This window comes from Nerophis lumbriciformis, linkage group LG01, assembly GCF_033978685.3.
Source record: "Nerophis lumbriciformis linkage group LG01, RoL_Nlum_v2.1, whole genome shotgun sequence".
Taxonomy (NCBI): domain Eukaryota; kingdom Metazoa; phylum Chordata; class Actinopteri; order Syngnathiformes; family Syngnathidae; genus Nerophis; species Nerophis lumbriciformis.
The window spans coordinates 75726356-75753439 of record NC_084548.2 but is presented as its reverse complement, the minus strand read 5'-3'; the positions used below and the strand labels follow the sequence as shown (position 1 = coordinate 75753439).

General features: G+C 43.9%; 1 protein-coding gene across 4 annotated transcripts in view; it reads right to left on the bottom strand.

The window, feature by feature from the left end:
- Window positions 1–27084, bottom strand: part of lama5 (laminin, alpha 5) — a 219849-nt gene that overhangs the window by 28981 nt on the left and 163784 nt on the right. For all 4 annotated transcript variants that reach the window (XM_061925868.1, XM_061925885.1, XM_061925877.1 and 1 more), the window contains exons 50-63: window positions 26091–26201; window positions 24060–24171; window positions 23828–23998; window positions 23575–23771; window positions 23395–23511; window positions 17966–18120; window positions 9713–9842; window positions 9554–9656; window positions 8527–8640; window positions 8277–8459; window positions 8037–8179; window positions 5115–5294; window positions 4914–5053; window positions 4699–4858 (exon numbers count right to left, since the gene is read on the bottom strand). In XM_061925868.1, the coding sequence (XP_061781852.1) occupies window positions 4699–4858; window positions 4914–5053; window positions 5115–5294; window positions 8037–8179; window positions 8277–8459; window positions 8527–8640; window positions 9554–9656; window positions 9713–9842; window positions 17966–18120; window positions 23395–23511; window positions 23575–23771; window positions 23828–23998; window positions 24060–24171; window positions 26091–26201 (2016 nt within the window). The remainder of the gene's footprint in view (window positions 1–4698; window positions 4859–4913; window positions 5054–5114; window positions 5295–8036; window positions 8180–8276; window positions 8460–8526; window positions 8641–9553; window positions 9657–9712; window positions 9843–17965; window positions 18121–23394; window positions 23512–23574; window positions 23772–23827; window positions 23999–24059; window positions 24172–26090; window positions 26202–27084) is intronic.

Sequence of the window (27084 nt, the reverse complement as noted above, 5' to 3'; positions counted from 1 at the left end):
GCTCCTACTAAGCGACCGGGATCCGGTTCATGAAAAGACGCAATCTCTCCATCCGCACACGGATTACTATTTCACAGCAACTGATATTCCTGTGAACCGCACTGTGGATACAACGGGAGCACGTACGGTGAATATTCGCACCACAGGGAATGAGAAGTCATCCTTCACTGTGGTTCTAGCTTGCCATGCTAATGGCCAGAAACTTCCACCCATGGTGATATTCAAAAGGAAGACCTTGCCAAAAGAGACCTTTCCAGCCGGCGTCATCATAAAAGCTAACTCGAAGGGATGGATGGATGAAGAAAAGATGAGCGAGTGGTTAAGGGAAGTTTACGCGAAGAGGCCGGGTGGCTTTTTTCACGCAGCTCCGTCCATGTTGATATACGACTCCATGCGCGCCCACATCACGCTGGTTTTTAATATATTATTAAAGTTTGACTGACCTATTTGACTGTTTTTTTGACATTCCTTTAGCGCAGTTAGATGCGGCTTACAACACGGGGCGGCTTATAGGTGGACAAAGTTTTGAAATATGCCGTTCATTGAAGGCGCGGCTTATAACCCAGGGCGCCTTATGGTGCGGAAAATACGGTACATTAAAAAAGAACCACTTTAATATTCCTATTGAAATGTATTTAACAAAATATTAATTATTTCAGCCACAAAAAACAGTTGATATGGAAAGTTAATACACAAAACCAAAAAGCAAGTGAAGTTGTCAGGTTGTGTAAATGGTCAATAAAAAGAGAATAAATCAACTTATATTCAATTGAATAGACTGCAAAGACAAGATATTTCATGTTCACACTGAGAAACTTTGCAAATGATCATGAACTTAGAATTTAATGGCAGCAAAAAAGGCATTTTCACCAGTGTGTCACATGGCCTTTCCTTTTAACAACACTCAGTAAAGGTTTGGGAACTGAGACGACACATTTTTGAAGTGGAATTCTTTCCCATTCTTGCTTGATGTACAGCTTAAGTTGTTCAACAGTCTCCCTTCTCATGTTTTAGCCTTCACACAGCCAGGCCAGTCTAGTACCCGCACTCTTTTACTACGAAGCCATGCTGTTGCAACACCTGGCTTGGCGTCGTCTTGCTGAAATAAGCAGGGGCGTCCTTGGTAACAACATATGTTGCTCCAAAAGCTGTATGTACCTTTCAGCATTAATGGTGCCTTCACAGATGTGTAAGTTACCCATGTCTTGGCCACTAATACACCCCCATACCATCACACATGCTGCCTTTTACACTTTCACCCTAGAACAGTCCGGATGGTCCTTTCCCTCTTTGGTCGAAAAATAATTGAAATGTGGACTCGTCAGACCACAGAACACTTTTTCCACTTTGCATCAGTCCATTTTAGATGAGCTCAGGCCTAGCGAAGCGTTTCTGGGTGTTGTTGATAAATGGCATAGTAGAGTTTTAACTTGCACTTACAGATGTAGCGACCAACTGTAGTTACTGACAGTGGGTTTCCGAAGTGTTCCTGAGCCCATGTGGTGATATCCATTACACATATCCTTTAGTTAGGTTCATCATAAATGCTAGATAGATGTTTTTTTATCTTTAGTTAGGAAATGTGGACTCGTCAGACCACAGAACACTTTCCCACTTTGCACCAGTCCATCTTAGATGAGTTCGGGCCCAGCGAAGCCGGCGGGGTTTCTGGGTGTTGTTGATAAAATGGCGTTGGCTTTGCATAGTAGAGTTTTAACTTGCACTTACAGAGGTAGCGACCGACTGTGGTTACTGACAGTGGTTTTCCGAAGTGTTCCTGAGCCCATGTGGTGATATCCATTACACATATCCTTTAGTTAGGTTCATCATAAATGCTAGATAGATGTTTTTTTATCTTTAGTTAGGAAATGTGGACTCGTCAGACCACAGAACACTTTCCCACTTTGCACCAGTCCATCTTAGATGAGTTCGGGCCCAGCGAAGCCGGCGGGGTTTCTGGGTGTTGTTGATAAAATGGCGTTGGCTTTGCATAGTAGAGTTTTAACTTGCACTTACAGATGTAGCGACCGACTGTAGTTACTGACAGTGGTTTTCCGAAGTGTTCCTGAGCCCATGTGGTGATATCCATTACACATATCCTTTAGTTAGGTTCATCATAAATGCTAGATAGATGTTTTTTATCTTTAGTTAGGAAATGTGGACTCGTCAGACCACAGAACACTTTTTCCACTTTGCACCAGTCCATCTTAGATGAGTTCGGGCCCAGCGAAGCCGGCGGGGTTTCTGGGTGTTGTTGATAAAATGGCGTTGGCTTTGCATAGTAGAGTTTTAACTTGCACTTACAGATGTAGCGACCAACTGTCGTTACTGACAGTGGGTTTCCGAAGTGTTCCTGAGCCCATGTGGTGATATCCATTACACATATCCTTTAGTTCGGTTCATCATAAATGCTAGATAGATGTTTTTTTTATCTTTAGTTAGGAAATGTGGACTCGTCAGACCACAGAACACTTTCCCACTTTGCACCAGTCCATCTTAGATGAGTTCGGGCCCAGCGAAGCCGGCGGGGTTTCTGGGTGTTGTTGATAAAATGGCGTTGGCTTTGCATAGTAGAGTTTTAACTTGCACTTACAGATGTAGCGACCAACTGTCGTTACTGACAGTGGGTTTCTGAAGTGTTCCTGAGCCCATGTGGTGATATCCATTACACATATCCTTTAGTTAGGTTCATCATAAATGCTAGATAGATGTTTTTTATCTTTAGTTAGGAAATGTGGACTCGTCAGACCACAGAACACTTTTTCCACTTTGCACCAGTCCATCTTAGATGAGCTCGGGCCCAGCGAAGCCGGCGGGGTTTCTGGGTGTTGTTGATAAAATGGCGTTGGCTTTGCATAGTAGAGTTTTAACTTGCACTTACAGATGTAGCGACCGACTGTCGTTACTGACAGTGGTTTTCTGAAGTGTTCCTGAGCCCATGTGGTGATATCCATTACACATATCCTTTAGTTAGGTTCATCATAAATGCTAGATAGATGTTTTTTTATCTTTAGTTAGGAAATGTGGACTCGTCAGACCACAGAACACTTTCCCACTTTGCACCAGTCCATCTTAGATGAGTTCGGGCCCAGCGAAGCCGGCGGGGTTTCTGGGTGTTGTTGATAAAATGGCGTTGGCTTTGCATAGTAGAGTTTTAACTTGCACTTACAGATGTAGCGACCAACTGTGGTTACTGACAGTGGTTTTCCGAAGTGTTCCTGAGCCCATGTGGTGATATCCATTACACATATCCTTTAGTTAGGTTCATCATAAATGCTAGATAGATGTTTTTTTATCTTTAGTTAGGAAATGTGGACTCGTCAGACCACAGAACACTTTCCCACTTTGCACCAGTCCATCTTAGATGAGTTCGGGCCCAGCGAAGCCGGCGGGGTTTCTGGGTGTTGTTGATAAAATGGCGTTGGCTTTGCATAGTAGAGTTTTAACTTGCACTTACAGAGGTAGCGACCAACTGTGGCTACTGACAGTGGGTTTCCGAAGTGTTCCTGAGCCCATGTGGTGATATCCATTACACATATCCTTTAGTTAGGTTCATCATAAATGCTAGATAGATGTTTTTTTATCTTTAGTTAGGAAATGTGGACTCGTCAGACCACAGAACACTTTCCCACTTTGCACCAGTCCATCTTAGATGAGTTCGGGCCCAGCGAAGCCGGCGGGGTTTCTGGGTGTTGTTGATAAAATGGCGTTGGCTTTGCATAGTAGAGTTTTAACTTGCACTTACAGATGTAGCGACCGACTGTCGTTACTGACAGTGGGTTTCCGAAGTGTTACTGAGCCCATGTGGTGATATCCATTACACATATCCTTTAGTTAGGTTCATCATAAATGCTAGATAGATGTTTTTTATCTTTAGTTAGGAAATGTGGACTCGTCAGACCACAGAACACTTTTTCCACTTTGCACCAGTCCATCTTAGATGAGTTCGGGCCCAGCGAAGCCGGCGGGGTTTCTGGGTGTTGTTGATAAAATGGCGTTGGCTTTGCATAGTAGAGTTTTAACTTGCGCTTACAGAGGTAGCGACCGACTGTGGTTACTGACAGTGGTTTTCCGAAGTGTTCCTGAGCCCATGTGGTGATATCCTTTACACACTGATGTGGCTTTGTGGCTGAGGGATCCAAGGTGTGTAATATCATGGCTTACGTGCAGTGATTTCTCCACATTCTCTGAACCTTTTGGTGATATCACGGAGCGTAGATGGTGAAATCCCTAAATTCCTTGTTGAGAAATGTTGTTCTTAAACAATTTGCTCAGGCATTTGTTGACAAAGTGGTGACCCTCGCCCCCGTCCTTGTTTGTGAACGACTGAGCATTTCACGGAAGCTGCTTTTTATACCCAATCATGGCACCCACCTGTTCCCAATTAGCCCGTTCACCTGTGGGATGTTCCAAATAAGTCTTTGATGAGCATTCCTCAACTTTCTCACTCTTTTTTGCCACTTGTGCCAGCTTTTTTGCATCAAATTCCAAATGAGCGAATATTTGCACAAAATAACAAAAGTTTCTCAGTGTGAACATGAAATATCTTGTCTTTGCAGTCTATTCAATTGAATATAAGTTGTTGTATTCTCTTTTTATTGACCATTTACACAACCTGACAACTTCACTGCTTTTGGGCTTTTGTACTGGTGTGATCTAGGACTTGTATTCAGACAGCGAAGAGACAAGGGGTCCTACATTGAAAGTGCGAGGGTATCCTCCCACGTAGAAGACGGTGTCGTCAGTCAAAAGGTTGAGCAGACCCTGGTCTCCCCTGGCCTCCACGTGGGCCTTGGTGACTCTCTGGTCCCCGTCTGAGGAGTCTGAGGACATGGACATCTGTCCGTACTGCAGGATCCTACAAGACAAGGACAGCATGAAGACACGGTCCGCAGTGCGGGACCCGGTCCTACCTCTCCAGGACCACGCTGTTAAAGTCCCCGTTGGACTTGACGTCCTCGGACATGAGCAGCTCCGCGGTCTCTCCTCCGATGTTAAAGTACCAGCGCAGCCTTTTGCCCTCCAGCGCCATCCCCAGGAACTCCTTGTGGGACTGGACAGCGGGAGACGGTGAGAAACCGCACAAACGTCCTGAGGTCCAAAGGTTGACTCACGTCCTTGTTGCCCAGGTAGAAGACAAACTGCTTGGTGCCGTCGTCCTGCCGTCTGGACCGCGCCGCCTCCGGCAGCGTGACGTAGAGTTTGAGGGAGGTGTATGCCGCCAGGTCGGCCAGGTTGGGCGGGGTGCGGACCTGAACGCCGGACGCCCCGTTGAACTTGACGGGTACGCTCACCTGGACGGAAGACAAGGAGGAGGAGCTTGTTATATTTTGTAGACATGAGATTACAGCTCTTCTACTAAATTGTTCATAAACACATGAGCCAAAGATCGTCTATATGACAAAAGTGCTGTGCTGTTGAAATCAAAGATCCTCTCATTGACAGGAGCGCTCTGCTGTATTTAAGTAAATGTTGGAAAAACACAAACCAAAGATCCTCTATATGACAGGAGCATTCTTCTGCTTTTAAGTAAATGTTGGAAAAACATGACCCAAAGATCCTCTATATGACAGGAGAATCCTGCTCAGGAGCATTTTGCTGCCTCATTGCAAAAACAACCATCTAAGATCTTCTTAAAGACAGGAGGTCTCTGCTGTTTTTCAGTAAATGTTGGAAAAAAAAACACAAACCAAAGATTCTCTATAAAACAGGAGCATTATGCTGTTTTAAGGAACTATTGTAAAAAACACAAACCAAAGATCCTCTATATAACAGGAGCATTATGCTGTTTTCAGGAACTATTGTAAAAAACACAAACCAAAGATCCTCTATATGACAGGAGCATTAAGCTGTTTTCAAGGAACTATTGCAAAAACACAAACCAAAGATCCTCTATATAACAGGAGCAGTTTGCCATTCTCAAGGAAATGTTGCAAAAACACAAACCAAAGATCCTCTATATGACAGGAGCATTATGCCGTTTTTAAGGAACTATTGCAAAAACACAAACCAAAGATCCTCTACATAACAGGAGCATTTTGCCATTCTCAAGGAAATGTTGCAAAAACACAAATCAAAGATCCTCTATATCACTGGAGCACTCTGCCGTTTTTTAAGAAATGTTGCAAAAACACAAATCAAAGATCCTCTATATAACAACAGGAGTTTTTAGGGACCTGCTGAAAAAACACAAATCAAAGATCCTCGATATAACAGGAGCATTATGTTGTTTTAAGGAACTATTGCAAAAACACAAACCAAAGATCCTCTATAAGACAGGAGCATCCTGCTCAGGAGCATTTTGCTGCCTCAAGGAAACATTGCAAAAACACACATCTAAGATCTTCTTCAAGACAGGAGGTCTCTGCTGTTTTTAAGTAAATGTTAGGAAAAAAAAAACACAAACCAAAGATTCTCTATAAAACAGGAGCATTATGCTGTTTTAAGGAACTATTGTAAAAAACACAAACCAAAGATCCTCTATATGACAGGAGCATTATGCTGTTTTTAAGGAACTATTGCAAAAACACAAACCAAAGGTCCTCTATATAACAGGAGCATTTTGCCATTCTCAAGGAAATGTTGCAAAAACACAAATCAAAGATCCTCTATATCACTGGAGCATTCTGCCGTTTTTTAAGAAATGTTGCAAAAACACAAATCAAAGATCCTCTATATAACAACAGGAGTTTTTAGGGACCTGCTGCAAAAACACAAATCAAAGATCCTCTATATAACAACAGGAGTTTTTAGGGACCTGCTGCAAAAAAGCGAATCAAAGATCCTCTAAATGACAACAGGAGTTTTGAGGGACCTGCTGCAAAAAAACAAATCAAAGATCTTCTATAACAGGAGTTTTGAGGGACCTGCTGCAAAAAACCAAATCAAAGATCCTCTATATAACAACAGGAGTTTTGAGGGACCTGCTGCAAAAAAGCGAATCAAAGATCCTCTAAATACCCTCTATATAACAACAGGAGTTTTGAGGGACCTGCTGAAAAAACACAAATCAAAGATCCTCTATATAACAACAGGAGTTTTGAGGGACCTGCTGAAAGAACACAAATCAAAGATCCTCTATATAACAACAGGAATTTTTAGGGAACTGCTGCAAAAAACCAAATCAAAGATCCTCTATATAACAACAGGAGTTTTGAGGGACCTGCTGCAAAAAAGCGAGTCAAAGATCCTCTATATAACAACAGGAGGTTTTAGGGAACTGCTGCAAAAAACTCATCAAAGATCCTCTACATAACAACAGGAGTTTTTAGGGACCTGCTGAAAAAACACAAATCAAAGATCCTCTACATAACAACAGGAGTTTATAGGGACCTGCTGAAAAAAAACAAATCAAAGATCCTCTATATATACATGTAAAGCGACTTTGGGTACTTAGAAAAGTGCTATATAAATCCCAGGTATTATTATTATCATTATTATAACAACAGGAGTTTTGAGGGACCTGCTGCAAAAAAGCGAATCAAAGATCCTCTATTATAACAACAGGAGTTTTTAGGGAACTGCTGCAAAAAAACAAATCAAAGATCCTCTATATAACAACAGGAGTTTTTAGGGACCTGCCGAAAAAACACAAATTAAAGATCCTCTATATAACAACAGGAGTTTTTAGGGAACTGCTGCAAAAAAACAAATCAAAGATCCTCTACATAACAGGAGTTTTTAGGAAACTGCTGCAAAAAAAAATCAAAGATCCTCTATATAACAACAGGAGTTTTTAGGAAACTGCTGCAAAAAAAAATCAAAGATCCTCTATATAACAACAGGAGTTTTTAGGGAACTGCTGCAAAAAAGCAAATCAAAGATCCTCTATATAACAACAGGAGTTTTTAGGGAACTGCTGCAAAAAAACCAAATCAAAGATCCTCTATATAACAACAGGAGTTTTGAGGGACCTGCTGAAAAAACACAAATCAAAGATCCTCTATATAACAACAGGCGTTTTGAGGGACCTGCTGCAAAAAACAAATCAAAGATCCTCTATAGTAAAGGCGTGGCCTAACTGTGGATGCTACTACCTTGCTAGCGGCGTTGCGAGCCTGCTGGATGAGCTGTCGGATGCGACGGATGTTCTCGGAGATGTTGGGCATCTGAGCCGAGTGGTTGTGCAGCTTGTCCAGCTTCTTCATGAGGAGAGGAATGGCGTCGTCCAGCATGCCCACTGCACACGTCAGCACGGTCAGCGAGGGTGAGGTGATGGTCAAGCACACATCAGCGAGGGTGAGGTGAGGTTTGATGATGGTCAAGCAACTTCCTACCGGTCTTGTTGGCCTCCATCAGAGCGTTGTTGACCTCCTGGCTGGTGGTGTTGGCGTCACCATACGTCTGCTGCCACTGCTCCAGCTGCTCCCTGATTGGACGCAGGGCATCGCTCACCTGCCAGGCCGAAGCGTTGGCTCCACCCGCCGCTCGCTTGGCCTCGCCCACTTCCTGACTGACGTCTGCGGGGAAGACAAGGTGAGGAGCAGAAGTCTTTGGACTCTGGACTTCTTCAGCTCATGTGCCTACTGGAGGTCAGGTTCAGGTTGTGGTGAACCGTCTGGAGGTCCTGGGCCACCTGGGCCTGTTTGGTCTTGGCGTCTTGCAGGCGCCTGCCAGCGTCTTCCAGCTGAGGATTCAACTCTGCCCAGAGTTAAATGTGGGATGAGTGAGAGATCTGAGTGTACTTCAAGAGTAAAGTGTGTGAGATCAGAGTGTGCTTCAAGAGTAAAATGTGTGAGATCAGAGTGTGCTTCAAGAGTAAAGTGTGAGAGATCAGAGTGTGCTTCGAGAGTAAAGTGTGTGAGATCAGAGTGTGCTTCAAGAGTAAAGTGTGTGAGAGATCAGAGTGTGCTTCAAGAGTAACGTGTGTGAGATCAGAGTGTGCTTCAAGAGTAAAGTGTGTGAGATCAGAGTGTGCTTCAAGAGTAAAGTATGTGAGATCAGAGTGTGCTTCAAGAGTAAAGTGTGTGAGATCAGAGTGTGCTTCGAGAGTAAAGTGTGAGGGATCAGAGTGTGCTTCAAGAGTAATGTGTGAGATCAGAGTGTGCTTCAAGAGTAAAGTGTGTGAGATCAGAGTGTGCTTCAAGAGTAAAGTGTGTGGGATCAGAGTGTGCTTAAATAGTAAAGTGTGTGAGATCAGAGTGTGCTTCAAGAGTAAAGTGTGAGAGATCAGAGTGTGCTTCAAGAGTAAAGTGTGTGAGATCAGAGTGTGCTTCAAGAGTAAAGTGTGTGAGATCAGAGTGTGCTTTAAGAATAAAGTGTGTGAGATCAGAAGGTGCTTCAAGAGTAAAGTGTGTGGGATCAGAGTGTGCTTAAAGAGTAAAGTGTGTGAGATCAGTGTGCTTCAAGAGTAAAGTGTGAGAGATCAGAGTGTGCTTCAAGAGTAAAATGTGTGAGATCAGAGTGTGCTTCAAGAGTAAAGTGTGTGAGATCAGAGTGTGCTTCAAGAGTAAAATGTGTGAGATCAGAGTGTGCTTCAAGAGTAAAGTGTGAGAGATCAGAGTGTGCTTGACGTGATGTCACATGTGATGTCACAGGTGGTGTCACATGTCACCTTGGTTGAGTTCCCAGCTCAGCGTCTCCACCTCCTCCTTGAGAGCCACACTGTGGTTCCTCAGAGAGTGGGCCTTCTGGCCCAGGTCCTGGTCTTGGATGTTCTGCAACAGGAAGATGAGTTTACAATAATCTCACATTTGGAGAAGTTGCAGGTTACCTCCAGGGCGTGGGTGGCGGCCTGGTCAGCCTCACGGGCCGCGTCCTCCGCCGCCTTGATGCTGTTGATGATCTTGTTGTACGCCTTGGTCACGTCCACCAGACCTTCACCCTTGGTCTCCTCCACAAAGCTGTGAGTGATGGAACAACCCAGACTCAAACTTTTCAGTGGCAACTTTTTGTATCCAGCAGCACTGCTGCTTTTTAAGAAACCTTGTAAAAACACTAATCAAAGATCCTCTAAATCAGTGGTTCTCAAATGGGGGTACTTGAAGGTATGCCAAGGGGTACGTGAGATTTTTTTTAAATATTCTAAAAATAGCAACAATTCAAAAATCCTTTATAAATATATTTATTGAATAATACTTCAACAAAATATGAATGCAAGTTCATTAACTCAGTGAAGCACAAGCGCAGGTTTCTCACTAAAATGTGTGTGAAAAAGAAGTGTGAAAAGAAATGCAACAATGCAATATTCAGTGTTGACAGCTAGATTAATCCAGATGGATCTCTATTACAATCCCCAAAGAGGGCACTTTAAGTTGATGATTACTTCTATGTGTAGAAATCTTTATTAGGGACCGAGTCCCTTTGGGACAGAGGACCCTATTGAATTTCTAGCGTTTTATTATTACAGGTAAAAGCCAGTAAATTAGAATATTTTGAAAAACTTGATTTATTTCAGTAATTGCATTCAAAAGGTGTAACTTGTACATTATATTTATTCATTGCACACAGACTGATGCATTCAAATGTTTATTTCATTTAATTTTGATGATTTGAAGTGGCAACAAATGAAAATCCAAAATTCCGTGTGTCACAAAATTAGAATATTACTTAAGGCTAATACAAAAAAGGGATTTTTAGAAATGTTGGCCAACTGAAAAGTATGAAAATGAAAAATATGAGCATGTACAATACTCAATACTTGGTTGGAGCTCCTTTTGCCTCAATTACTGCGTTAATGCGGCGTGGCATGGAGTCGATGAGTTTCTGGCACTGCTCAGGTGTTATGAGAGCCCAGGTTGCTCTGATAGTGGCCTTCAACTCTTCTGCGTTTTTGGGTCTGGCATTCTGCATCTTCCTTTTCACAATACCCCACAGATTTTCTATGGGACTAAGGTCAGGGGAGTTGGCGGGCCAATTTAGAACAGAAATACCATGGTCCGTAAACCAGGCACGGGTAGATTTTGCGCTGTGTGCAGGCGCCAAGTCCTGTTGGAACTGGAAATCTCCATCTCCATAGAGCAGGTCAGCAGCAGGAAGCATGAAGTGCTCTAAAACTTGCTGGTAGACGGCTGCGTTGACCCTGGATCTCAGGAAACAGAGTGGACCGACACCAGCAGATGACATGGCACCCCAAACCATCACTGATGGTGGAAACTTTACACTAGACTTCAGGCAACGTGGATCCTGTGCCTCTCCTGTCTTCCTCCAGACTCTGGGACCTCGATTTCCAAAGGAAATGCAAAATTTGCATGGTTGGGTGATGGTTTGGGGTGCCATGTCATCTGCTGGTGTCGGTCCACTCTGTTTCCTGAGATCCAGGGTCAACGCAGCCGTCTACCAGCAAGTTTTAGAGCACTTCATGCTTCCTGCTGCTGACCTGCTCTATGGAGATGGAGATTTCAAGTTCCAACAGGACTTGGCGCCTGCACACAGCGCAAAATCTACCCGTGCCTGGTTTACGGACCATGGTATTTCTGTTCTAAATTGGCCCGCCAACTCCCCTGACCTTAGCTCCATAGAAAATCTGTGGGGTATTGTGAAAAGGAAGATGCAGAATGCCAGACCCAAAAACGCAGAAGAGTTGAAGGCCACTATCAGAGCAACCTGGGCTCTCATAACACCTGAGCAGTGCCAGAAACTCATCGACTCCATGCCACGCCGCATTAACGCAGTAATTGAGGCAAAAGGAGCTCCAACCAAGTATTGAGTATTGTACATGCTCATATTTTTCATTTTCATACTTTTCAGTTGGCCAACATTTCTAAAAATCCCTTTTTTGTATTAGCCTTAAGTAATATTCTAATTTTGTGACACACGGAATTTTGGATTTTCATTTGTTGCCACTTCAAATCATCAAAATTCAATGAAATAAACATTTGAATGCATCAGTCTGTGTGCAATGAATAAATATAATGTACAAGTTACACCTTTTGAATGCAATTACTGAAATAAATCAAGTTTTTCAAAATATTCTAATTTACTGGCTTTTACCTGTATAACGCCGCCTCTTTGAGCTGTAACTTGACCCTCTTAACATGCTTCAAAACTCACCAAATTGGACACACACACATCAGGACTGGTGAAAATTGCGATCTAATCAAAAAAACAAACCCCAAAACTTAAAATTGCGCTCTAGCGCCCCCTAGGAAGAAAACACAGACAAAACTGCCTCTAACTCCCAGTAGGAATGTCGTAGAGACAGTGTAGGTCTCACTTAGACCTATATTTCATACACTGACAATTCCCGGCAAAAATCAACAGGAAGTTTGCAATTCCCCCTTCAAAACAAAAGTTGCGTAAAAATAGTCACCTTTTTTCTAACATTATCTCCTCTGAGCGCGTTTGTCGTGTCGGCTTCAAATTACCACAGGAGAGTCCGTCTCCGCTCTGGATGGTGTCCTGCTGGCCCCACTATGGACTGGACTCTTACTATTATGTTGGATCCACTATGGACTGGACTCTCACAATATTATGTTAGATCCACTATGGACTGGACTCTCACTATTATGTTAGATCCACTATGGACTGGACTCTTACTATTATGTTGGATCCACTATGGACTGGACTCTCACTATATTATGTTAGATCCACTATGGACTGGACTCTTACTATTATGTTAGATCCACTATGGACTGGACTCTCACACTATTATGTTAGATCCACTATGGACTGGACTCTCACTATTATGTTAGATCCACTATGGACTGGACTCTTACTATTATGTTGGATCCACTATGGACTGGACTCTCACAATATTATGTTAGATCCACTATGGACTGGACTCTCACTATTATGTTAGATCCACTATGGACTGGACTCTTACTATTATGTTGGATCCACTATGGACTGGACTCTCACTATATTATGTTAGATCCACTATGGACTGGACTCTTACTATTATGTTAGATCCACTATGGACTGGACTCTCACACTATTATGTTAGATCCATTATGGACTGGACTCTCACACTATTATGTTAGATCCACTATGGACTGGACTCTCACTATTATGTTAGATCCACTATGGACTGGACTCTCACACTATTATGTTAGATCCACTATGGACTGGACTCTTACTATTATGTTAGATCCACTATGGACTGGACTCTTACTATTATGTTGGATCCACTATGGACTGGACTCTCACAATATTATGTTAGATCCACTATGGACTGGACTCTTACTATTATGTTGGATCCACTATGGACTGGACTCTCACAATATTATGTTAGATCCACTATGGACTGGACTCTCACACTATTATGTTAGATCCACTATGGACTGGACTCTCACAATATTATGTTAGATCCACTATGGACTGGACTCTCACACTATTATGTTAGATCCACTATGGACTGGACTCTCACTATTATGTTAGATCCACTATGGACTGGACTCTCACAATATTATGTTAGATCCACTATGGACTGGACTCTCACTATTATGTTAGATCCACTATGGACTGGACTCTCACTATTATGTTAGATCCACTATGGACTGGACTCTTACTATTATGTTGGATCCACTATGGACTGGACTCTTACTATTATGTTGGATCCACTATGGACTGGACTCTCACTATTATGTTAGATCCACTATGGACTGGACTCTTACTATTATGTTAGATCCACTATGGACTGGACTCTCACTATTATGTTAGATCCACTATGGACTGGACTCTCACTATTATGTTAGATCCACTATGGACTGGACTCTCACAATATTATGTTAGATCCACTATGGACTGGACTCTCACAATATTATGTTAGATCCACTATGGACTGGACTCACACTATTATGTTAGATCCACTATGGACTGGACTCTCACACTATTATGTTAGATCCACTATGGACTGGACTCTCACACTATTATGTTAGATCCACTATGGACTGGACTCTCACTATTATGTTAGATCCACTATGGACTGGACTCTCTCACTATTATGTTAGATCCACTATGGACTGTACTCTCACAATATTATGTTAGATCCACTATGGACTGGACTCTCACACTATTATGTTAGATCCACTATGGACTGGACTCTTACTATTATGTTAGATCCACTATGGACTGGACTCTCACAATATTATGTTAGATCCACTATGGACTGGACTCTCACACTATTATGTTAGATCCACTATGGACTGGACTCTTACTATTATGTTAGATCCACTATGGACTGGACTCTCACAATATTATGTTAGATCCACTATGGACTGGACTCTCACACTATTATGTTAGATCCACTATGGACTGGACTCTTACTATTATGTTGGATCCACTATGGACTGGACTCTCACAATATTATGTCAGACCCACTCGACATCCATTGCTTTCGGTCTCCCCTAGAGGGGGTGGGTTATTACCCACATATGCGGTCCTCTCCAAGGTTTCTCATAGTCATTCACATCGACGTCCCACTGGGGTGAGTTTTTCCTTGCCCTTATGTGGGCTTTGTACCGAGGATGTCGTTGTGGCTTGTGCAGCCCTTTGAGACACTTGTGATTTAGGGCTATATAAATAAACATTGATTGATTGATTGATTGATTGAGAGAGATTGAACCCTTTTGATTAAAAGTTGATGAAAGAGTTTTAATTACTGCTCCGGTTTGGATTTTATGAGCCCTCAAAGTCGATCCTGGCCATCGCTGCTTGCAGCTTTAATTTATAATTGAATCACTTGTTTATTCCTCAACAAGTTTTTAGTTATTTTTATATCTTTTTTTCCCAAATAGTTCAAGAAAAACCACTACAAATGAGCAATATTTTTCACTGTTATACAATTTAATAAATCAGAAACTGATGACATAGTGCTTCTTTATCTCATTTTTTTTTCCCAACCAAAAATGCTTTGCTCTGATTAGGGGGTACTTGAATTAAAAAAATGTTCATAGGGGGTACATCGCTGAAAAAAGGTTGAGAACCACTGCTCTAAATGACAGGAGCGCTCTGCTCACACTTTACTCTTGAAGTACACTCTGATCTCACACACTTTACTCTTGAAGCACACTCTGATCTCTCACACTTTACTCTTGAAGCACACTCTGATCTCTCACACTTTACTCTTGAAGCACACTCTGATCTCTCACACTTTACTCTTGAAGGACACTCTGATCTCTCACACTTTACTCTTGAAGCACACTCTGATCTCACACACTTTACTCTTGAAGCACACTCTGATCTCTCACACTTTACTCTTGAAGCACACTCTGATCTCACACACTTTACTCTTGAAGCACACTCTGATCTCACACACTTTACTCTTGAAGCACACTCTGATCTCTCACACATTACTCTTGAAGCACACTGATCTCACACACTTTACTCTTGAAGCACACTCTGATCTCTCACACTTTACTCTTGAAGCACACTCTGATCTCACACACTTTACTCTTGAAGCACACTCTGATCTCTTACACTTTACTCTTGAAGCACACTCTGATCTCTCACACTTTACTCTTGAAGCACACTCTGATCTCACTTACTTTACTCTTGAAGCACACTCTGATCTCACATACTTTACTCTTGAAGCACACTCTGATCTCTCACACTTTACTCTTGAAGCACACTCTGATCTCACACACTTTACTCTTGAAGCACACTCTGATCTCTCACACTTTACTCTTGAAGCACACTCTGATCTCTCACACTTTACTCTTGAAGTACACTCTGATCTCACACACTTTACTCTTGAAGCACACTCTGATCTCTCACACTTCACTCTTGAAGCACACTCTGATCTCTCACACTTTACTCTTGAAGCACACTCTGATCTCTCACACTTTACTCTTGAAGCACACTCTGATCTCTCACACTTTACTCTTGAAGCACACTCTGATCTCACACACTTTACTCTTGAAGCACACTCTGATCTCACACACTTTACTCTTGAAGCACACTCTGATCTCTCACACTTTACTCTTGAAGCACACTCTGATCTCTCACACTTTACTCTCGGAATGGTGATATCCTTTACGCACTGATGTCGCTTTTTGATGCAGTACCGCCTGAGGGATCCAAGGTCACGGGCATTCAATGTTGGTTTTCAGCCTTGCCGCTTACGTGCAGTGATTTCTCCACATTCTCTGAACCTTTTGATGATATTACGGAGCGTAGATGGTGAAATCCCTAAATTCCTTGCTTGAGAAATGTTGTTCTTAAACAATTTGCTCAGGCATTTGTTGACAAAGTGGTGACCCTCGCCCCGTCCTTGTTTGTGAATGACTGAGCATTTCATGGAAGCTGCTTTTTATACCCAATCATGGCACCCACCTGTTCCCAATTAGCCCGTTCACCTGTGGGATGCTCCAAATAAGTCTTTGATGAGCATTCCTCAACTTTCTCACTCATTTTTGCCACTTGTGCCAGCTTTTTTTGAAACATGTCGCTGCCATTAAATTCTAAGTTCATGATTATTTGCAAAAAATAACAAAGTTTGTCAGTGTGAACTGTGCATGACAAATAAGGCTGAAACAACGCGTCGACGTAGTCGACGTCATCGGTTACGTAAATACGTCGACGCCGTTTTTGTGCGTCGGCGCGTCGCATATTTACGTCACTCTACTTTACTGTCATGGCGGAGCGCAAAGCAGACGATGCGAGCAAGGGGAAAAAAGCACGCCAAAAGTCGTCAAAAGTGTGGGAGTATTTCAATAAACGGCCTAATAATGTTGTTGTATGCACACTGTGTCGAGCGGAAATGGCCTATCATAGCAGCACAACGGCTATGAACGAACATTTGAAAAGAAAACCCCCGACAGCGTTCTTGCCATCACCATCAACAAGTCAATCGTCCGCGTGCGTATACGTTGTCATTATTACACAAAAACATGAATGTGTCATTTGTATCTGCGTTGTAAATTCATAAACTAAAGCACCGTTTCGCTCTGAGAGGCGCGTTTGGCGTGCCTGTTCAGTGTTTACAAAGACGCGCTCCTCTTTAACGCTGTGGAGAGGCGGCGGCGGCGAGCGAGCGGCGAGGCGGGGCGCGCCGGGAGCGACGCCGCAATCGTGCCCAGGTGCGCGATCCGCGCAGTTGGAAGAGAAAAGACTTTGTGTAAAATTAAAAGATTGTAAACCTGGCAAAGCCGTCTGGCGTTCAGTCTGTCGGTCCTGAAAGAACCCCACGGCACAAGACGTGTCACAAACGCTAACGTTAATTAGTTGTGCAAATACCTTTTACAACATTAACAGTTACATATACTATGTACAAACCAACAATTAACTTTCACTTTAATCATACTATCATTGTTGTGTTATTAAGCAAAATAAGCAATACTTTTACTTTTGTTGAAATGTTTACACTGTACACTTTTTTGTATTGGATGTTTAGCTTTATTTTTGCACATTTTAGCAAATAAGCAATACTTTTACTTTTGTTGAAATGTTTACACTTGTTACAGAATATTTCCGTTTTGCACTTTTTTGTATTGGATGTTTATCTTTATTTTTGCACATTTTAAAGCAAAATAAGCAATACTTTTACTTTTGAAATGCTTATACTATTCCAGAATATTAAGATTTGCACTGGATGTTTACTTTTATATTTGCACATTAAAAAGCAAATAAGCTACTTTTAATTGTGTTAAATGTTAAAAGTTTTAAATGTTTACATTGTTACAGAATATTTTGTCATGTTGTTGTCAATGTTGACTGAGTGGCCATACTTTTTTTTTTGTAAATAAAAGCCATGCCTTTTGAAAAAACTGGCCTACATTTATTTTTTCCTCTTCATTTTAAATTAAAAAAAAATCGGTAAAAGGAAAAATAATCTATAGATTAATCGAAAAAAATAATCTATAGATTAACCGATTAATCGAATTAAATAATCTATAGATTAATCGATAGAAAAATAATCGTTAGCTGCAGCCCTAATGACAAAGGTCTCACAATGGGTTGTCATGGTTGACTTACAAGAGCCGTTCAAAGGACTGTGAGTCCAGCAGCGAGTCTCACCTGGACAGGTTCATGGCTAAAGAGTGGAGTCTCACCTGGACAGGTTCATGGCTAAAGAGTGGAGTCTCACCTGGACAGGTTCATGGCTAAAGAGTGGAGCATCTCCGCGTGTCTCTCGGCTTCCTCCACCAGCGGGATTTTGGAGTCGGCCCAAGCAGAATCCTCCACTTTCTTGGCCAGAGGCGTCCTGGCGCCGTCCAGCTGTGCGGCCAAACGCTCGTACTCCTGCGCGAGAGAGGACAATTTGAGGACTCTGGACTGAGACGTGGGCGTGCGTGCGTCAGGACTAAGGCTGAAACGACGCGTCGACGTAGTCGACGTCACCGGTTACGTAAATACGTCGACGCCGTTTTTGTGCGTCGATGCGTCGCATATTTACGTCCCACTACCGTCATGGCGGAGCGCAAAGCAGACGATGCGAGCGGTGCGAGCGAGGGGAAAAAAAGCATGCCAAAAGTCGTCAAAAGTGTGGGAGTATTTCAATAAACGGCCTAATAATGTTGTAGCGGCGAACAGCTGTCTCGTCAGCTGAAGCGCGAGCTCGCAACCGTGGCTGCTTAGCAACCAGCCAAACCCATCCATCCATCCATCCATCCATCTTCTTCCGCTTATCCGAGGTCGGGTCGCGGGGGCAGCAGCCTAAGCAGGGAAGCCCGGACTTCCCTCTCCCCAGCCACTTCGTCCAGCTCCTCCCGGGGGATCCCGAGGCGTTCCCAGGCCAGCCGGGAGATATAGTCTTCCCAACGTGTCCTGGGTCTTCCCCGTGGCCTCCTACCGGTCGGACGTGCCCTAAACACCTCCTTAGGGAGGCGCTCGGGTGGCATCCTGACCAGATGCCCGAACCACCTCATCTGGCTCCTCTCCATGTGGAGGAGCAGCGGCTTTACTTTGAGCTCCCCCCGGATGGCAGAGCTTCTCACCCTATCTCTAAGGGAGAGACCCGCCACCCGGCGGAGGAAACTCATTTCGGCCGCTTGTACCCGTGATCTTGTCCTTTCGGTCATAACCCAAAGCTCATGACCATAGGTGAGGATGGGAACGTAGATCGACCGGTAAATCGAGAGCTTTGCCTTCCGGCTCAGCTCCTTCTTCACCACAACAGATCGATACAGCGTCCGCATTACTGAAGACGCCGCACCGATCCACCTGTCGATCTCACGATCCACTCTTCCCTCACTCGTGAACAAGACTCCGAGGTACTTGAACTCCTCCACTTGGGGCAAGATCTCCTCCCCAACCCGGAGATGGCACTCCACCCTTTTCCGGGCGAGAACCATGGACTCGGACTTGGAGGTGCTGATTCTCATCCCAGTCGCTTCACACTCGGCTGCGAACCGATCCAGTGAGAGCTGAAGATCTTGGCCGGAGGAAGCCATCAGGACCACATCATCTGCAAATAGCAGAGACCTAATCCTGCAGCCACCAAACCGGATCCCCTCAACGCCTTGACTGCGCCTAGAAATTCTGTCCATAAAAGTTATGAACAGAATTGGTGACAAAGGGCAGCCTTGGCGGAGTCCAACCCTCACCGGAAACGTGTCCGACTTACTGCCGGCAATGCGAACCAAGCTCTGGCACTGATCATACAGGGAGCGGACCGCCACAATCAGACAGTCCGAAACCCCATACTCTCTGAGCACTCCCCACAGGACTTCCCGAGGGACACGGTCGAATGCCTTCTCCAAGTCCACAAAGCACATGTAGACTGGTTGGGCAAACTCCCATGCACCCTCAAGGACCCTGCCGAGAGTATAGAGCTGGTCCACAGTTCCACGACCAGGACGAAAACCACACTGTTCCTCCTGAATCCGAGGTTGGACTATCCGGCGTAGCCTCCTCTCCAGTACACCTGAATAGACCTTACCGGGAAGGCTGAGGAGTGTGATCCCACGATAGTTGGAACACACCCTCCGGTTCCCCTTCTTAAAGAGAGGAACCACCACCCCGGTCTGCCAATCCAGAGGTACCGCCCCCGATGTCCACGCGATGTTGCAGAGTCTTGTCAACCAAGACAGCCCCACAACATCCAGAGCCTTAAGGAACTCCGGGCGGATCTCATCCACCCCCGGGGCCTTGCCACCGAGGAGCTTTTTAACTACCTCGGCAACCTCAGCCCCAGAAATACGAGAGCCCACCACAGATTCCTCAGGCACTGCTTCCTCATAGGAAGACGTGTTGGTGGGATTGAGGAGGTCTTCGAAGTATTCCCTCCACCGATCCACAACTTCCGCAGTCGAGGTCAGCAGAACACCATCCTCACCATACACGGTGTTGGTAGTGCACTGCTTCCCCTTCCTGAGGCGGCGGATGGTGGTCCAGAATCGCTTCGAAGCCGTCCGGAAGTCGTTTTCCATGGCTTCCCCGAACTCCTCCCATGTCCGAGTTTTTGCCTCCGCGACCGCTGAAGCCGCACACCGCTTGGCCTGTCGGTACCTGTCCGCTGCCTCAGGAGTCCCATGAGCCAAAAGAACCCGATAGGACTCCTTCTTCAGCTTGACGGCATCCCTCACCGCCGGTGTCCACCAACGGGTTCTAGGATTACCGCCACGACAGGCAACAAACTACCTTGCGGCCACAGCTCCAATCAGCCGCCTCGACAATAGAGGTGCGGAACATGGTCCACTCGGACTCAATGTCCAGCACCTCCCTCGTGACATGTTCAAAGTTCTTCCGGAGGTGGGAATTGAAACTCTCTCTGACAGGAGACTCTGCCAGACGTTCCCAGCAAACCCTCACAATGCGTTTGGGCCTGCCAGGTCTGTCCGGCATCCTCCCCCACCATCGCAGCCAACTCACCACCAGGTGGTGATCGGTAGAAAGCTCCGCCCCTCTCTTCACCCGAGTGTCCAAAACATGAGGCCGCAAATCCGATGACACAACTACAAAGTCGATCATGGAACTGCGGCCTAGGGTGTCCTGGTGCCAAGTGCACATATGGACACCCTTATGCTTGAACATGGTGTTCGTTATGGACAATCCGTGACGGGCACAAAAGTCCAATAACAAAACACCACTTGGGTTCAGATCCGGGCGGCCATTCTTCCCAATCACGCCTCTCCAGGTTTCACTGTCGTTGCTAATATGAGCGTTGAAGTCCCCCAGTAGAAGGAGGGAATCACCCGGGGGAGCACTCTCCAGTACTCCCTCGAGTGAATCCAAAAAGGGTGGGTACTCTGAGCTGCTGTTTGGCGCGTAAGCGCAAACAACAGTCAGGACCCGTGCCCCCACCCGAAGGCGGAGGGAAGCTACCCTCTCGTCCACCGGGTTGAACTCCAACATGCAGGCTCTGAGCCGGGGGGCAACAAGAATTGCCACCCCAGCCAAACCCCACTTAATAAAATTATATTTTATCTTAGAGCACATCCGCATCCCTATTCACCTAGGCAACCCCAGGAAATGTATATAATTGGGCATTATTTCGGCCAGTCGGCTTATATGATCAGAGCCGATCAGTTTACGTTCACGCGCAGGTATAACGCGGCGCGCTCCTGTCTCATCTGCTGGTGCGCGAGCCCGCTAATTAGACCGCTGTGTCAAATCAAGGAGTACAAAAGACGCCAGCGCAGAGTGGAAAAAGGTTTAGTTCGTTACAGAAAACCCAGAGTTGTGCCAAAAGTGTACCAAAACCAATAGCTGAACGGACAGCCGGTAAGATTGCACTTTAGTTGTCTTTGTGGGTGTGGCGCACCTGTTGCGCTGGTGAGATGGGGGGGTGACTAAGCGTGCTTAGTCTGGAGGCTAAATACACACGGTGTTTGTGTAACTGTTGTTTAGTGTTGATATTCTTTGCTTAGTTTGATAAATGTTGGAGCAGTTTGCTTCATCAGGAGGGTGAAGTCGCTCAACTTCAAGTGTTGGATTTAAGTGTGTTGGATCATTGGCTGCTGGTGAGGGCATAGAAAAAGGGGCATTTTTCTACCAGTAGACGGCGTTTAAGATTGAGTGTTTCACTGCTAATTTAATAATATATTTATATTGAATATGGATTTTAAATATGTATCTAAATAGGTGGTTAATTGGTTAGGTATTTATGTATTTGCATATTGGGTTTTCTGTTGCATTTATCTATTGTGTTTCTGGGTTTAAATGTATTTTATATGTATCTTGGTGCATTTATGTTGAGACAATTTATTTAAAATCTGTTTTAACTTAAAAGGGAAAAGATGTGTCCATTTTCTTGCATTTGTTTAATGGTTAAGAGTTTGATTGCCTAATTAATAATTGTAAATTATGGGATTGATAATTGATTGATTTTTTACAGCATGTTAATCTTGTGGTGTTTTGTCCTTAAAGGTTTTTCACCTACTAAAGAAGCTAAAGGCTACTAAAGAAGCTAAAGGCTACTAAAGGCTACTAAAGACAGCTAATGACAGCTAAAGAAACTAAAGTCTACTGACACTGCTAAAGACTGCTAAAAAGACTAAAGAAGAAAAAAGAAGCTGTTTCTTCGTTGGAAAAACTGTTGCAAACTAAAGGAAAATAAAAGGAAAAAGTAACTACGGTCTGGTCTTTTGAGTGAAATCCAGAAGCCACATTCAGCATTGGTACATCCCTTCAAGTGTGGGATAAGCACAGCGAAAAAAGCAAAACACTTGACAGTTGTTGTATGCACACTGTGTCGAGCGGAAATGGCCTATCATAGCAGCACAACGGCTATGAAGGAACATTTGAAAAGAAAACACCCGACAGCGTTCTTGCCATCACCATCAACTAGTCAATGGTCCGCGTGAGTATACGTTGTCATCATTACACAAAAACATGAATGTGTCATTTGTATCTGCGTTGTAAATTCATAAACTAAAACACTTTTTCGCTCTGAGAGGCGCGTTTGGCGTGCCTGTTCAGTGTTTACAAAGACGCTAACGTTAATTAGTTGTGCAAATACCTTTTACAACATTAACAGTTACATATACTATGTACAAACCAACAATTAACTTTCACTTTAATCATACTATCATTGTTGTGTTATTAAGCAAAATAAGCAATACTTTTACTTTTGTTGAAATGTTTACACTGTTACAGAATATTTCGTTTTGCACTTTTTTGTATTGGATGTTTATCTTTATTTTTGTACATTTTAAAGCAAAATAAGCAATACTTTTACTTTTGAAATGCTTATACTATTGCAGAATATTAAGATTTGCACTGGATGTTTACTTTTATATTTGCACATTAAAAAGCAAATAAGCTACTTTTAATTTTGTTAAATGTTAAAAGTTTTAAATGTTTACATTGTTACAGAATATTTTGTCATGTTGTTGTCAATGTTGACTGAGTGGCCATACTTTTTTTTTTGTAAATAAAAGCCATGCCTTTTGAAAAAACTGGCCTAAATTGATTTTTTCATCTTCATTTTAAATAAAAAAAATAATCGGTAAAAGGAAAAATAATCTATAGATTAATCGGAAAAATAATCTATAGATTAACCGATTAATCGGAAAAATAATCTATAGATTAATCGATAGAAAAATAATCGTTAGCTGCAGCCTTATTCAGGACCTCTTTGTAGTCTTGCAGCGTGGCCAGCAGCTCGTTGACGTGCGCCACGTCGTCCTCGGCCATGTGCAGCTGCTCCTCCACGTCCTTGTGTTTGGACTTCAGCTGGTCCAGCCTCCTCTGAAAAAAGAAAAAAGGTACAGGTGACGTTCCGGACTCTTCCGAGGACGCTCCGGCGCTCACCTTGTTGTCCTCCAGCGTCTTCTCGTTGGCGTTGTTGAGCTCGGCGGCTCGGGCCGTGTCGTTGACCGCTTGGTTCAGGGCGTCCCGCAAGTCCATCATGTCCGAGTAGACGCCGGACAGGCGCTCCTTCATGGCCTGGCCCTTGTCCTGGTTCTGCTGCTGGCGGCGGGCCAAGTTCTTGTCCACGCGCTCCAACACTGCGGACGCAAACAAACACGTCAGCTTCTATTCGCGCCTTCGCTCTGAAACGCACATTTCTCAGCCTCCGTCTTCTCCCGGCCGGCGGTCGCCTTTTGTCCGGCGAAGGTTCGGTTCCTCATCTGGTCCAGCATGGCCGCCACCTGCCCCATCTTCCTCTCGCGCTCGCCCTCGTCCTGCTCCGCCTCGGTGTTGTTCAGCGAGCCGTTTGCCGTCCGTAGGATGTCTGCGGAGCGCCAACACGTTAATAACGTATCGCACAGGGCGTCCTCAGCATGCCTTCCTACCGTTCAAGTCCATGGTCAAATTGTGGATGGAGGACAGCAGGTCTTGCGCCCTCTGGTGGGTGTGGGCGGTGCTGTCGTGGAGGTCCGCCAGGCGCTCCGCCATGGCTGTGGTCTGCAGAGGGTGAGGTCCAGAGGTGGGACCAAGTCATTGTTTTGCAATTCACAAGTAAGTCTCAAGTCTTTGCCCTCAAGTCCGAGTCAAGTCCCGAGTCAAGACAGGCAAGCCCCGAGTCAAGTCCAAAGTCAAGACTGGAAAGTCTCAAGTCAAGTCCTAAGTCCTGCATTTTGAGTTTCGAGTCCTTTCAAGTCCTTTTAACCACAGACTAATATATTAACACAGATTGTGTATGCTTTTTAAACGCTGTATTTATTTATTAAAACAAGTGCATTTTAAATTGCAGGAAAGAAAATTGTGCTGACATTGCACTTTATAATAGCACTATTAACCAGTCATTTTAAACATTAACTCATTCCTTTACAGAACAAACACATTGAAAAATAAAGTGCAAATGTACTTATTTGTACAAAAGTGTTAACATTGAAAAAACATGACATATACGTGAACATAACAAAAAAGTTGTACTTTTTATATGTCAGGGCCCTATGCTGCATTGCATTTGCAAAAGACCAAATTAGCCAAGAGTCTGTCAGTCATTTGTGCACGATGGGGGCGTAGTATGATGCCACCATGGCTGAAAACTCGCTCCACTGGAGCACTGGAGGCAGGCACTGCCAAGACTCTCATGGCCACTCGGAACAGTGAAGGAAGAGTCTTCATGTTCAATGCCCAGAACAAAAGGGGAGAGAGAGTTGTTTTGGGTTGGTGCACTACTTGTAAGTGTATCTTGTGTTTTTTATGTTGATTTAATTAAAAAAAGAAAGAAAAAAAAAATTATTTCTTGTGCGGCCCGATACCAATCGATCCACGGACCAGTACCGGGCCGCGGCCCGGTGGTTGGGGACCACTGAGGTAAACAACCAACAGTATGTCAGAAAGCTAGCTAAAACGGTACACATATTCATAATATAGTATACATTTTAACTGACCTTTATTTGACTATTTTTGTCTTTTTTTAGGTGGCTAAAATACGCGGTGCTGCTGACCGCCGTCTAACGTTACGTGTGATATATTGACTAACGTAACCCTGCTTGAAAAAAATCACTGAACAAAAAGTATGAATAAGGTAGTGAACTGCAACAGATTCCCGTGTTTGCAATAACGTTATAACGTTAGCAGTGAGTTTACAGCCTCACTGATTTAACTACACAGCAAATAAAAGTCACGTTACTTAGCCAATAAACGTTATCTTACATTCAAAACTTACCCTTCTTTGTGCAACTTCAAATGCCGGACGAAGTTGGAAGTTGTTGCCTCTCCATCAGTCATTTTGGAACCGCATGTGTTGCATACTGCAAACCGTTTTGTGTTGACCACCTCGTAATTTTTATACCCAAACAAAGTTATTTTAGGTATCATTTTTTGTTCACTGGCGTGTGGTTTGGACATGTCTTCTTCGTTGGTTGTCCTGCAATTTGATTGGATGAATGCTGTGTGATGAAAACAAAGTAGATCTAATTTGATTGGCTGTTGTACTGAGAGCACACCAGCTGACACACGCAACGCTGATAGACAAGTACACAATGAAAAATACGGAGCGCTCCCGAATAACTTTTTCATCTTTGGGTTTTGGGGAAAGTAGCAAGTCATGTCAAGTCATGTCAATTCAAAAGGCTCAAGTCCAAGTGAAGTCACAAGTCATTGATGTTAAAGTCGAAGTCCAGTTGCAAGTCTTTTTACATTTTGTCAAGTCGAGTCTAAAGTCATCAAATTCATGACTCGAGTCTGACTCGAGTCCAAGTCATGTGACTCGAGTCCACACCTCTGGTGAGGTCACCATCATGTACAGTCGGTAACCTTTTTGTTTTCCCAGATTAGCCACGATGGCGTTGGCGTGGCATCCGCACGTGCCCTCAAAACAACGTGTCTCGCTCCGCCCCCTTTAGGCACCTCTACTGCGGCGAAAGAGTCACCTTGTCCTTCAGTGCGTCCACGTCGCCGCTGATGTTGACGATCTCGCCCTCCAGCACGTCGGCGCCGTTGCGGCTGGCGTCCAGCGAGCTGTTGTAGCTCCCCACGGCCCGCTGCCACGAAAAGGAGAATGTGCCATGTCAGCGGACGACATTAGGGCTGGCGTGGAGCACGCTGCAATGCATCATGGGACAGACTAACGAGGTAACATATAATCAGAGGTGGGTAGAGTAGCCAGAAATTGTACTCAAGTAAGAGTACTGTTACTTTAGAGATTTATTACTCAAGTAAAAGTAAGGAGTAGTCACCCAAATATTTACTTGAGTAAAAGTAAAAAGTATGTTGTGAAAAAACTACTCAAGTACTGAGTAACTGATGAGTAACATACACACACATATATATATATATATATATATATATATATATATATATATATATATATATATATATATATATATATATATATATATATGTCTTAATAAGGTTATCCAAAAAATAGTGCTCGATACCGTAGTAGAGCGCAATATATGTATGTCTCCTGATGATTGAGGGAACCCCCCCTCATGAAACAGGCCTGTAGAGATGAAATAGTCTTGTGATTTTTTTCCCACACATACATATATATATATATATATAGCCTCAATCTGAACCTTGGTATTTACCGTGATGACGGACTGGCAGTGTGTCGCGCCTCGCCAAGGAGCAGCGAGAATACCAAGAAGCGCATATGCCAAATTTTCAAAGAGAACGGCCTACGGATCACGATTGAAGCCAACAAGCAAACCGTCAACTTCCTTGACGTCACTTTCAACCTGAGAAATAACAGCTACCAACCATTCACGAAACCCAACACAACACTCCAATACGTGCACCATGACAGCAACCACCCACCCACCACCACGAAAAGAATACCTACCGGAATCAATAAAAGGCTATCGATGCTGTCATCTAGCAAAACTGAATTTGACCAAGCAACCCCCCCGTACCAAAAAGCCC